Raw genomic sequence first — 12407 nt, 5'->3', positions numbered from 1 at the left:
CCAACCAGTGTAGCCTCTTGCCTTGTTGGTTAACTGTGGTTACCTATTCCAGCAATAGTGTCTCACCAGCTCCCCTCTGCACTTCACGGAGGATGACACAGGGGGCAACGTGCTGGTCTTGGAAGCAGTACCACGCAGAGCAAGAGGTTTGAGTCCCGGATCCACACTTAGAAACCTAACTCTGGTATTAAGCGCATTATAAAAAAAATAAAATAAATAAAAATACTAAGAATTGCCTGTCACTACTCTGGTCAGGGGTTATTCCAAGTTTGGGTGAACGGCTCGTTTACTAGTGTGTTAATAAATATAAAATCAGTACTATTATAGGTTCCATTAGACCATGTAATTTGGGCCTCGCCTTCCTCTACTACCAGGGGGGGGGGGGAAGAGTCCAAACTCATCCAAGGCCTCTCTCCAGTCTCCCGCCCTGCGTCCCAAGCCTTCCTCCCCTTACAGGCATTCCTCTGAGAATCGTAAATACAATCCATGTTACCATCTCCTGCCAAGATGACGCACCCCTTAGGAAAGCTATTGCTCCAATTTCTGAGGGTACCTGTCGGAGCTTCCCTCTGTGATTCCCCTCCCAGGGTCTCATATAGCGTTTCTTCTAGAGTGGCTCATACTCCCTTTAGTAGATTGGGAGAATAGCCACATAATAGTTTATGATGAGGACTCAATGTAGGAAATTCTATTAAATTCATGGGACATTTTGCCCCAATACACAATCCTCCCTTAGGACGACCCTTCTCTGCATGGCTAGCTAGGAATGTGTCGTTTGCCAAGTTTCCTGAAGGCAGAAGATCTCCGACCTCATTAATTCAAGCGCTGGCTGGTAATTGAGGGTCGGATCTATGATCTCTGGTATTCCAGGAGTTTAGCTGCCAGTGTTCTGCCCCCTCAGGTGGTCAATATACTTGTTTAATTGGAGACCAGTGCCCTTGCTGCCTCCCACTTCCTTGCCTGTACTCCTCATGTTTCTCATGGTGTCAGCTTCTGATTGTATAGGGAGCATACAATGGAAGTGGCCTTTTGTTCCTGTGGATGAAAAACCAGGATCTCAAACCACAGCTCCTTCATTGCTGCAGCATTTTTGCAAACATGTTCTACCAGGATCGATGAATCAAAACTAGCCAGTACCCAGATTATGCTGTCATATGGAGGGAGCTCCAGTTTCCCTATATCCCTGGATGTGATAGATTTCAAATCTGGTACAAGATGTAGTAATTCTAAGAGCCAGGACTGATTGAGAAACATGCTTAAAGAAGTAGGGTTCCTCTCCACAAATGTAACATCCTGGCCTGTGTGGGAGGGCAAAGTTCCTCAACTCTACTCCTCCATTGGCCTTTTTGGGGGTGGGGGGGTAGTTCTCCAGTCTTGGCATGGTCCGTTGGCAATTTGTCCACGATGTTAGTCGAAGCTTTAATCTCGTGACCTCACTCCCCTCTCCTCCAGTTCTTCGGTGCTGTGGGTTACCTATTCGGGCCTCTTCCCCCGCCCCCCTCTACATGGCATGGAAGTTTCAAGCGCTGTTCAGCATTTAATCTTTCACTTGTCGCTGTGGGCATCAACACAGGGTGTGACCGGGTGACTCAACTGGGGAGTGTAGATTTACCGCTCCTCTTAGCTGTAGCCATCCAATTGTCCTGCAGCTGTACCCTCCTGACCGTGCCATCCCCCATGCGCCTGCATGTTGTCTTTTTACCCACCACCTTTTATTTTTTACCCCGGTCTGCATCATCTTTGCAGTAGTTTCTGTGCCTAATTTACATGGATTATTCTGCAATTTCTTCCTTAGGGATGGCTGTTGCTTATTTAGAATAAGGCATATCTTCCATGAGAGATTTCTGAACAAGGGGCCTCCAGAGCGTCACTTCAAAGGCTGCCACAAGAAGCTAGGGGAGGGTGGATGTTTCCCTCCCCCGTGTCAGCCATCTCCCTCCCTTTTCATGTTTCTATCCTGTCCTTACACTGGTATTAGGATTATCGGGCAATGTAATTGTGCTATCCAGCTTTTGTCATGGCTAGCAAATGACTTGGAATGCCAGACCCCACCAGATCCTGACTAGCCAGCAGGATGAGGTCTAACACTCTTGCCAAGATTTATTTAAGTCTTTGCTGTTCTTCCGCCATTTTAGCACATAGGCTTAAGACTGCTTTGATTTTGGCCTCTATAAATTCAATGCGGAGGAAAAAACTGAGGTCTGGGAGAGCATGGAGACCTCGGACAAAGATTCTACCTCTGTCACTTTTGCTGGTTGATGAGTCGTAGGTGGTTAGGAATTTCTCCAAGTCAGGGGTCTGTGACAGGTTTGAATCCAAATTATCATACGCAAAGTCCTTTGGAACCATAGAATTTCTATGTATGACCTTACATAGTTTTAACAGTGAGCCGTTCTTGTCTATTGAGATGTTCTCTGAGGGAGCTTTGGCCTCTGCCTTTTGAGCCACTTGTGGCTAGACAGACTGCCCATTCATTTTCATGTCTGAGTTATTCCCAAAAAGGTCTCTATCTTGGATTGCATTGGGTTGGTGGGGCCCTCACTCTGCTTTTTGGCTTTTTTCAACAAGGCAATAACATTTATTTCATCTTTTCCCCCTGCGAACTAAAGGGGCAATTACCAGAAAGGCAGCGATCGCTAGCACGGTCTTTGCTTTGATTTAATTGTTGATGCTAAGAGCCAAAGCAAGTTAAATAGGAACCATGCAGTGACCCAAGCCTCAATAGGTTAGTCCAAAGGAGCACTTACCCCTCCCCCCAGTGATTCTTACTTTGTGTCCCGTTGCGTTGTGCGTAGCACACCACTCCACCTCCCATACTGCTTGGACCTCTTAGACAGCTACTCTGCTACTGTGCACCACTCTGTCGGTACTTCAGGGGTTTTAGTGAGAATGTCTCTGCCTCCAGCAGTCGTAGCAACAGTGGAATGACTTCCAAGCAGTCCACTGCTTAGACTCCTACATATTCTATTACAGTTGCTTTTTCGCACAGTAGAACACAGACGAAGGTAAGCAAGACCTCTTTACACCGATTTAGGATGCACCAGGTAGACCAAGGTCAGCTGCAACTGAAAAACACTTTTTACGAATGGCATACAGCTCTTCTAGGCAGGTAAAACCTAATGTTGTAATAGACTATTGCAGTTGCTTTTCAGATCAGTGGAACACTGCAATAACTCGTTAAATTATTTTAGGATGGCACATAGCTAACTCAAGGTAGGTAAAACCTATATACTTTTTAAAGGAGGGATCAGCAATGTAAATGTATGTATCGACCGAAGACTGTTTTGGCATCTATATAAAACAGACCAGGGAAAGCAAAACCTAATGTTACACTATATGAATTACTCGGTTATTCCAGGTAGGTAAAACTTAAGGCAGACTTCTAAAAAGGCTTTACAGCACGTTGGGAGAAGCAAGACCCAGTTGGGAAATGTATACACCTATTCTTTGAAAGAAATAGTTTGTGAAGCCAACAGCATTACTTTTGGGAAAGAGGCACAAATAATTCACAGGTGAGTAAATTAACCTTATATATACTTTTCAGAATGGCACAACACACAGTCAAGGTAAGTAGGTACTTTTGTAACTGCTCACCGAGTTATTTACCAACTAACTTTCACAAGTAAGTAATTTTCGAACACTTGTTATTGTTTTCAAGATGGAATAATTTACTTATCCAGTCCTTCCCTATTCTAGTTCACTCGGAGGCAGACGAGGGACCCTAGTGGTCTAGGAGTCAGTTGTAGGCAGGGTGACATAGGGTTCTGGTGCTGCAAAAGTCAGAGTTCCTGTGGAAGAATGTTCAAACAGGTAAGTAGTTCACTTTAACGTTAGGTAGGGTCCAGGGACATCAGAGAAAACACCCTATGAGGATTCCAGCAGTGGGCCTGGGTGAACGGGACGAGAGGACACCCAATCACAGGAAACACCCCAAAAGCTTTACAGAAATCGCACAGGTTTACGGTAAGTAAATACCCCAGCCAACACAGTACCTTAGCATGGAAGAAGGGTTGCAGCAAGAAGACTTCAGGATCTGCAGCCAAAAACCCAGTCGCTGAATTCCTTGTCTTAAAGATAGGACACTGGCAGGGCTTCTGCAGCATGGATCAACAGGGAAGGCTCCAGGCAAGTTTCCTCACAGCTAGATGTGGCTCTGTCTTTCTGGCAAACTTTTCAGGAGCCAGAAGAAGACTGAATATCGCTGATTAGATTTGCGTCGCTAATCTGGCCCAGCACTCAGCTCAGGGGACTTCCAGGATTGGAATCGCGTCTCTGGAGCTCTAGCAGGATGCCACCAAAGTTTCAACTCCATTCGGAAGACCATGCACTTCACAATGGCTCGAGGTCCCAGGGTATTGCAGCCCCCAAGGTCGCAGCACGATGGGGGATCACTCAAAATTCAGGTGTTCTTGAGTCTAGTGTATCTCACCAGGCTCGGGGTCGTCCTTTTTGGATTCCCGAGGTCGATTGGAACGAAGGGTAACAGCAGGCTCTGGTTAGACAGGCTCTCCGGTCGCTGGAAATCGATACAGCGGTAGTTTATTCATATTTTTTGGTTACAGCTCCAGTGATCGACTTGTCAGCAGCTTCCAGGTTCAGAGTTCTTATCAGGAACTATTGCACAACCTCTGCATTCTCTCGACACATTTTACAGCAAGGGGACCGGTTTGGTTGTCCAATCAGGATAGCCAGCCCCCCACTGGAAGTTTTCCTTTCAGGCAGTGTAGCAGACAAAGGGCTGCAGAGTTGTGTACTCCTCCCTCGCTTCCTACCTTTCCAGACACTCTGACGCATAGGCGGAGAATCGACAGGATTCCTGCTCAAAACAAAACAGCCACTGAGGTCGTCGCCACCTAGAACGGCAGGGGAAGACCTGGGAAACGGCAAGCACACAAAAGATGGCGAAAAAAGGAGCCCACTATTTTAGAAAAATGGTGGCCCTTCTGTGCATTACAAATACCAGTAATAAAGACTAAAAGTCATGAAGGTAAAACCACTGCCACCAGCCATTCATGTTAAACTCCCAATTGTAACCAAATGTTAGCAGGTAAGTAAGAAAGGGGTACATTGTATCCCCCCAGCACTCTACATAAGGTGGGGTGTGCTGGCTCACTATATGAATTGTAAAGGGGGAGGAGAACACCTCTTTACTACTTGGGAACAGTAGTTCACCCAAGTACATGAAAGAGAAATTAATAGGGGAGCCCAAAGGGGCAATCCAGCCTAAGCCCCAAAAGTTGTAGGGAACTAGAACTTCAACCATGTACTATGAAGAGACATAAAAAAGGTCACCCATAAAAAGAGTAAAATACTAGTTAAGCTGGGGAAAAATATTCCCCTTCACCCAGGGGCGAGGTAAAATAGTTACCTAGTCAAAGCCAAATGTTCTGGGGTTGACGCAGGTCAGGAAGATGTATCGTTGCTATTGGAAACATCCAGAGATTATGGCTTCCAGCCTCTGGCTGCTGGTCTTCCCGCAGGTCAGGGAGTCTGTTATGCAAAGGTCTGGGCTCTAATCTTGATTCTTTGTGTTTTTTGTTTTCTTATCTTTTTGCCTCAGCTATCAAACAGTGAGTCTGTACAGCAGCAGATGGAGTTCCTGAACCGGCAGCTCTTGGTTCTGGGCGAGGTTAACGAGTTATATCTGGAACAGTTGCAAAATAAGCGCACACACACCACCCAGGTATGTATTCCCACTACGAAGGAATACCATTCCATTGTGTCCAGACTTTTCTTGTTATATGTACACAGTTGTGCATGTACTAGGCTCATCGTGGAACGAGTTGTATGATTTTTAGATCTTGATAGACCCAAAATCCTACAAGTGTTTACCTTCCCCATTTGTTTCTGAGTATTCGGCTTTCTTTTCAAATCCCTTTTTCCAGGAGCTCTGACATGCCTTAGACCTTTTGGTTTGACATCTTTATTTTCTAGCTCTTTGCAAAGTATTTCTTTTTCGCTACTCTGTACTGGAGCATTTAAAGTTGCTGCTGATTTCTTGTACCCTATACGTTCTACAATTGCCTAAACACTGCACTTTTCTGTGCTTTCACGGCTCAGAGTATTCTTTTAATTGCATATTGGTAACTAACTGCCACTTAAGTGGACTGCAGACGTTGTGCAAGGACCTCTTATCTACTGAAGCATCACACTACCCAGATGGGGAACATCCATCCTCTCCTGCAGTCATGTGCTCCATAGCATTCTTTGCTTTTCTCAATAGGTATAAGCTTTCAGCCCAATTCACTATTCAACTGTAACCTCTTTTATCCTAAATATGGATGTACTCTGCAGCATCCCCTTATCTTCACACTGCTATGCCGTATGGGGCATCCTTTCCATTTTGTTGTTTAGTACTCGATTACAGATAGCAGAGGAGAGTGCCACGCCCATCCCATGCACCCATTTCTCTGGCATTGGGGCTCTTACATTGCTGCTTCTTTTAGGATACCCTCCACAATAGGTTTTCAAACTAGGACCCAGTTTGAGCCCTGCCGTTGACAAGGAGACCCAAAAGTATATTGCTTTCCAATTTTACAGCACTTCTATTTTTTCACAAGCACTCCGCACACAGACCTGCCTGCTGATGACCCCTGCTGCTGACTAAAAGGCCACATTGGAGCCTCTTGCTGGTGGGCACACCTAACGCCCTTATCCCAATACAGATCTACGCCTTAAGTTGAGTGTTGCAGCCGTTGACTGCTGGACTAGTGATTATTCATGCTGAGCTGTGAATTAATCTCTCCACCCCTGAACACAGGAGATGGAAATGCTGAAACACGCCTGCCAGCATGAGAAGGACCAGGCAGAGTTCCGTCTTGCAAGACAGTGCCAGAGCCTGGATTGTGCCCATAGAGCGTTAGCCGAGCTGGAGGCCAATATGGGCAGGAAGGAACTACTGCTTCTCGAGCAGAAAAAATACTTGGAGGATGTCAAGACTATGGCCAGGTATCTGGGTTCAGGGAGGGGGAGGCTGCAGCCTAAACTGTAGCTCTTCTGTTGATTTGATTCTTTTGCAAGTCTGTACAGTATTTTAACGACTTAAAATACAGATCAGTTTGTTTTGTGTAATCCCACTTATTTTAGAAGGATATCTAGTGCGCCTCCTGGGTTTATAATCCTTTTTCACTTTTCTGCTCTTAGGGGCCATCTGGATGCAGTGGAATGCAAGTACAAGGCTCAGAGGAGGGTCACGCAGGCGCTAGAGGCAGAGATCCTTGCACTGTACAGCCGCCTGGAGAAGGAAGACCTGCAGCGAAACCCCAACCGGGAGAAGCCTGAAGCTGCTGAGGTGGCTGAGGAACGGTGAGACTGGTAGAGAGTCCGGAATGGTTGGGGGAGCCCAGTGAACAGTGTGGGGGTCCAGCGAGGGGTGCACCTTCCTGATTTTTCAGGGGTTTATGTGGAATTTCCTCTGACTCCCTAACAGTTCCTTGACAGCGGATCGTTGAAGAGGATCAAGCACAATGTCAATAATCTGTCTTTAAAGCTTCCAACAGCGGATGCCTGAATTTGAAAACCCTGCAATGCCAGTCTTCTGTGCTTGAGAATCGCTGGCCTGCTTGAGCAGTGTTTCCCATAACTATTAGCATTAACCCGTGTGTGTCATCCCCTCTACTAAGAACGAACATGGGTCAAATAACCGGTTTATGGAATTTTTATCCACTTGGAAGGGTCTACAAACACATTTCAGCTCGCAGCCTTTTAGATGGATGTCTGGCCCCACCCACAAGGGCAGTGCAACACTGAAATGCCAGGCAATTCTTCTCTGAGGAAGAGTACTGCTCCACCAGCAGCCCCAGATAGGCGTTTGGGCCTTATCACTGAGGTGAAGCTGAGCCTCTTAAGGCTCCTGCTGAAATGCGTGTCTGTGGATGCTGTTGGTTCTCTTGTTCAGAGAATTGCCTAGTGTTTGAGCTGGACTGCCGTTGTGGGTGGGGCCAGACTGATGTGCCAATTGATACTTCACCCCTGGGATGGGTCAGTGAGTTATTGCAGACACTCCTGAGTGGAAGAAATTCCATAGAACAGGCTTATTGGAACTAAGGAATTTCCCAGTAGAGGGGCTCCCGCACTCTTATCCTTATTGTAGCATCTTCAATTGTGCCCGTCACTCTTGGGGCTCTTGATAGTGGTTAACAATGTGTGTTTGCATAGGCTAGGCAACATTTTGGGTTATGTGAAAAAACAAGCCGTCCCATTAGCCCGGAGCCTCAAGCTTAATTTGGTTGCCTATGCACTCCATATGCTTTGGTGAAAACTGGGGCAACTTGTTCATGCCCCCAAGCCCTATCCAGTAGGTTTTGCGAGGGCACCAGTCGCGTGTTTGTTACATTAACTTTGATTCTCTTTGTGCGTCCATGGGCAAACCCAATTACACTCTGCCATGCCCTTCTGTTCTACATTTTAACCTCCGACAGGCAGTGTGCAGGGTCTTATGAGCCCTTTGCAAATTAACTTCAATGCAAACCTCTTTGCACGCTGGCCTTCTTGAATCGCCCCATCGCATCGTTTTGCCTAGTTGCTCATTCCGAGCTGCCTTTTCTAAATTTTAGTTGAGGTATAAAAAGAAGACATTACACATTTGTGTAGGCCCCACAAAGTCAGAATAGTACTTTTAGTGTTGGCTTTCTTTCTTTATAAGTGGCTTTTGTGGTGTTGCATTTTTGCTTACTCTTTTTAATAAATATTTTTCCTTCCCTCTCGTAGGCCCGACTCACCCAGCAAAGGTGCTTATCCAAAAGGCATTTCAACACCCCGCAGTGTCCTGCCTGTGGGTGGGGCTGCGTTGGCTTCTCCTGTCAGGAACAATTCTCCTAGTGCAAGCAATAATTCGACAATGCACAGTTCCCCTACAGTGAAAAATACTTCCCCAACTTCGAACAAATCTGCAGTAATTCACTCCTCTCCGAGCGCCAACAACGAGCCAAATAATGGAACCAATGGGGATGCAAATTCCCCCGAGAGGTCAAGCCTGGGTATTGGCAGAGTAGGTGGTAGAAGCAGCAGCAGCAGCGGAGGTGGGTCCACAGAGAAGCCCAAGCACCCGCTGCTAACCCGCTACAGTGACTGCATAGATGCCAAGGTGCTGCTAGAGCCCATATCTCGGGTGCCCCTGATCGTTGGCTCATACCCCAGTTCTAAGAGCTTCTTGGGCATGCGGGCGCGAGAGCTCTTTCGAAACAAGAGTGAGAGTCATTGCGACGGAGAGAGCATGGTCAACCGCAGCCTTCCCGAGGCACCCAGGTCTGAACTGTGCAGTGCGGCCAAGCCACCTCGCAGCCCTAATGCCTCGAGCCCACCTTCCAACACTCGGGAATCTCGCTCCAGCTCATTTCACATCATGGATTACAACGAGGAACAACTGGACCACAGCTAGAACATGGACTCCAAGATCAGTGTTCATGAGCATTCATCAGATCTTGGTTCGGCTGGCGACCTTCGGACATTGCGGATGTGTGGTTCAAAACGTTCTACATATGTAGGAGGTGGTCCAAGTCAACTGGAATCCCACAGCTGCTTAACTTCAGGACAACCGCTTAGTTTTGGCCTTTGTTTTTGTCCAATGTACTGCAACCGGCCTGTCTGCTGTTCTGCTGATTATGGAGAGAGGAGATTGGTAGCAGGTGGCCCAACATATCCAACATCTCTGCTGCCAGTGACTTGTCTCTTCTGCTTCTTTGGGCTCCTTCATTTGTTTTCTTGACCCTACGCCCCCCTGGTTTATCTTCTCTCCTGACCCTTCCGCCCTCCTCACCCGCCCCTGTCATCTGAATGTGATGGCTCTGCCTTACCTTCTCAAAAGGGGAGGGTGTGTCGGGAAGTTCTCAATGTGAATTGTATATTTAATTTGTAACGATTGAAGGATGTCGGTTTGAGTTGTTTTTTTTTTTTTAAATCACCCTTCCTCCCGTTTTTTTCCTTTCTGCCCACAAGAAGAAAATGAAAGCAAAATTGGAAAAACTTTTTTTAAATAGTTATATTGCAGTGCTAGAATTTCTAATTTCTATACAAAAAGTAACATGCAAGTTCTTTTCAAAGTAGCCTCCCTTGAATATACTATTTCAATTTGTAGGCTAGACTGATGTTAACGGACTAATGACATTTGAGGTGTTCATTTGCTTTTGACCCTGCTGCTCCCAAATGGTTCTCACTGCGCGTGCTTGGATAAACCACATTTTTAAACAAAATCTTAACCAGAAACAACTAGTGTCCTGCTGCCCATTAGTGGGTGTCTTGCACACACTCCTGCTTTTCTGCTGCAGGTCAGTTCTCTTCTGACAAATGCTCCAGTGAGGGAGTCTGAGAACGTTTGGGTGCTCTCTCTAGTAGTGAGCTCAAGGAGAGAAGCTCCGACTTGTTGATTGTGATTGGGGGCGTGGGTAATTAATTCTCTGTTGCTCTCTTAGTGCTTAAGTCATAGTCAGAAGTAGGCAGCCATGTTTGACTTTTGGATTGGGTTCCCTGCGCGTGCAGATGGAATGGTAGGTTTTTTCCCCCTCTTTAGATGATACAACATTCTGATTGCCATCAAAGTGCAGTGCAATCCATGCCTTGGTGTGGGTATGCTATTGACACACAACCCCCAATGTTGAAGTTAAATGATGCGTACTCCAGTGTTCTGTCTACACCACTGAAACTCCCACCCAATGTGAACGCCTTCACCTGGCAGCAGGGTATCCACGTTGGGCCTTGCACACTTTGGGTGAAAGTCACACTTTTGTTGACCTGCATATTAAAGGGTATTTTGGGTGTGTGCACAGTGCACGGGTATTCACTGCATATTAAACTATGATGGCGTTATCTAAAACCAATATTTTGCCAATGGTTGGGTTACTTTCTTACCCAGTAGCCAAACACTAAGCACTTTTTCTGTATCGTTGTAGTATTGAATTTGCTACCTCAGCACTCGGGAGTGCCATTCTGCAAGTGTTGCACTGTAGTCCCTGTTGGAGTCCGGTCTGCAGTAGTACGTGGCAATTCTTGCAATCTAGTGCAGACATCACTCCTACCTCCTTGGCCGTTAACATTTGTTGGCCACATCGATGGTTACTTTAGGGCTGTTTTTGTGCCTGCGCCCCCAAAACTGCAGCAAATGTAGATGATTTTAAAGTAGGTTCCTTCATTACTCTTGTGGTTTCGACCTAGTCCCGGTTATAAAGGGGGAGGGTGGGTTTACAAGCAACTCTTGTAGTGGTTTGTATAGCCTGCCTTGGGAGGGGTAGGCAACGTGGCTTGTTTTGTGTCAGTGGATTGAAATGGCAACAGGAAGACTACAGCCAAGCTTAACCTGGTTGCTTTTCTAACATTTGGTAAAAATTCCTCAATTTTGAGACTGGAGAATCCGATTCCACTGCGTGCATCAGTGTGATCTTTAGTAATGGCACTCTTGTGGATGATGCACACCACTTTCAGATTTGCCGGAGTGCTAATGGGTCATGATGCTAAGCAGGAGCTGTTGAAATTCTGAAATGCTGCCGCCCAGATGGATCCCTCCCCCCAAAAGCACCTTCTTCATCCCACATTGAGACCTAGGAAAGCTCTGTGATTGAGGCCGCTCCCTGACCCTTGGGGTCTTTGGTTATTTTTCTGATTGGAACCAGTCGCCACTTGTGTTTGCTAAGCCTTTACCTTCAGAGTATTTGGGACCTGCTGTTAATTCATTTGGTAAATTTGCAGGTAGTTGCACTTACCTATCAACACACTAAAAGCGCTTGCTGCTGCAGCATCTTTCAGCGTAAAATCCATAATTGGTGACTTTTTTCTGTCTGTTACTTGATAAGCTGATGCAGTGTGCGAATGCAAAGGGAGGTAGCCTGCCCAGGCCGTGCTGCTCTTACAATGTCAGTAACTGACTGCTTTTTGTTCAGCCTCTTTTTATGATGGATGAGGGTGAGGGGGCTTTGCACCTCTTCTCAAGTGTATATCTGTTCCCTGCCTCACTATTGAAATAATCTTGAACCATCAACATGAACTTGCCTGTACATTAACCGAAATACAACTATTCACTTCCCACAGAATCAATGGTACACGGGCATACTGTGAAGCCAGTGTTTTGGGTGTGTGGTGCCCTCTTTACAAGGATGTCCTCGAGCTGTTCGGGTGGCTGCTTTGTGTTCAACTGTGAAGAAATAAATACATTGTATTATTTTGCACTTGTTTTGTACTGTTTATTCATTGGGGGCAGGTGGGTGGAGTTCTGTTGGTTTAGCTTATTGGACTTTTTGAGCCTATTTTAGAGCTGAAACGGCTTTTGAGTTTCAGCTGAAAAGGTGTGTTGAACTCCTTTTCCTACGGCTGATATTTGGGCTGAGTGGGTCAGTAAGCTCAAACGACACCTCAGTTGCAGCGCTTTTCACTCTGAAAAGGGGTAGCTTGCCAGGGCAGGCATGGCCGCGCTCAGGTGA

At 46.3% G+C, this 12407-nt stretch overlaps 1 protein-coding gene across 2 annotated transcripts in view; it reads left to right on the top strand.

The window, feature by feature from the left end:
- TSC1 (TSC complex subunit 1) overlaps nt 1-12155 on the top strand; it is a 684759-nt gene extending 672604 nt beyond the window's left edge. For both annotated transcript variants that reach the window (XM_069609318.1, XM_069609319.1), the window contains exons 19-22: nt 5561-5683; nt 6761-6948; nt 7144-7305; nt 8710-12155. In XM_069609318.1, the coding sequence (XP_069465419.1) occupies nt 5561-5683; nt 6761-6948; nt 7144-7305; nt 8710-9379 (1143 nt within the window). In that variant the 3' untranslated portion in view covers nt 9380-12155. The remainder of the gene's footprint in view (nt 1-5560; nt 5684-6760; nt 6949-7143; nt 7306-8709) is intronic.
- The last annotated feature ends 252 nt before the right edge of the window (nt 12156-12407 follow it).

This window comes from Ambystoma mexicanum, chromosome 8 (genome assembly GCF_040938575.1).
Source record: "Ambystoma mexicanum isolate Mex_15411 chromosome 8, UKY_AmexF1_1, whole genome shotgun sequence".
Taxonomy (NCBI): domain Eukaryota; kingdom Metazoa; phylum Chordata; class Amphibia; order Caudata; family Ambystomatidae; genus Ambystoma; species Ambystoma mexicanum.
Note: the sequence above shows the minus strand (reverse complement) of the source record. Positions and strands in the feature narration are given on the sequence as shown.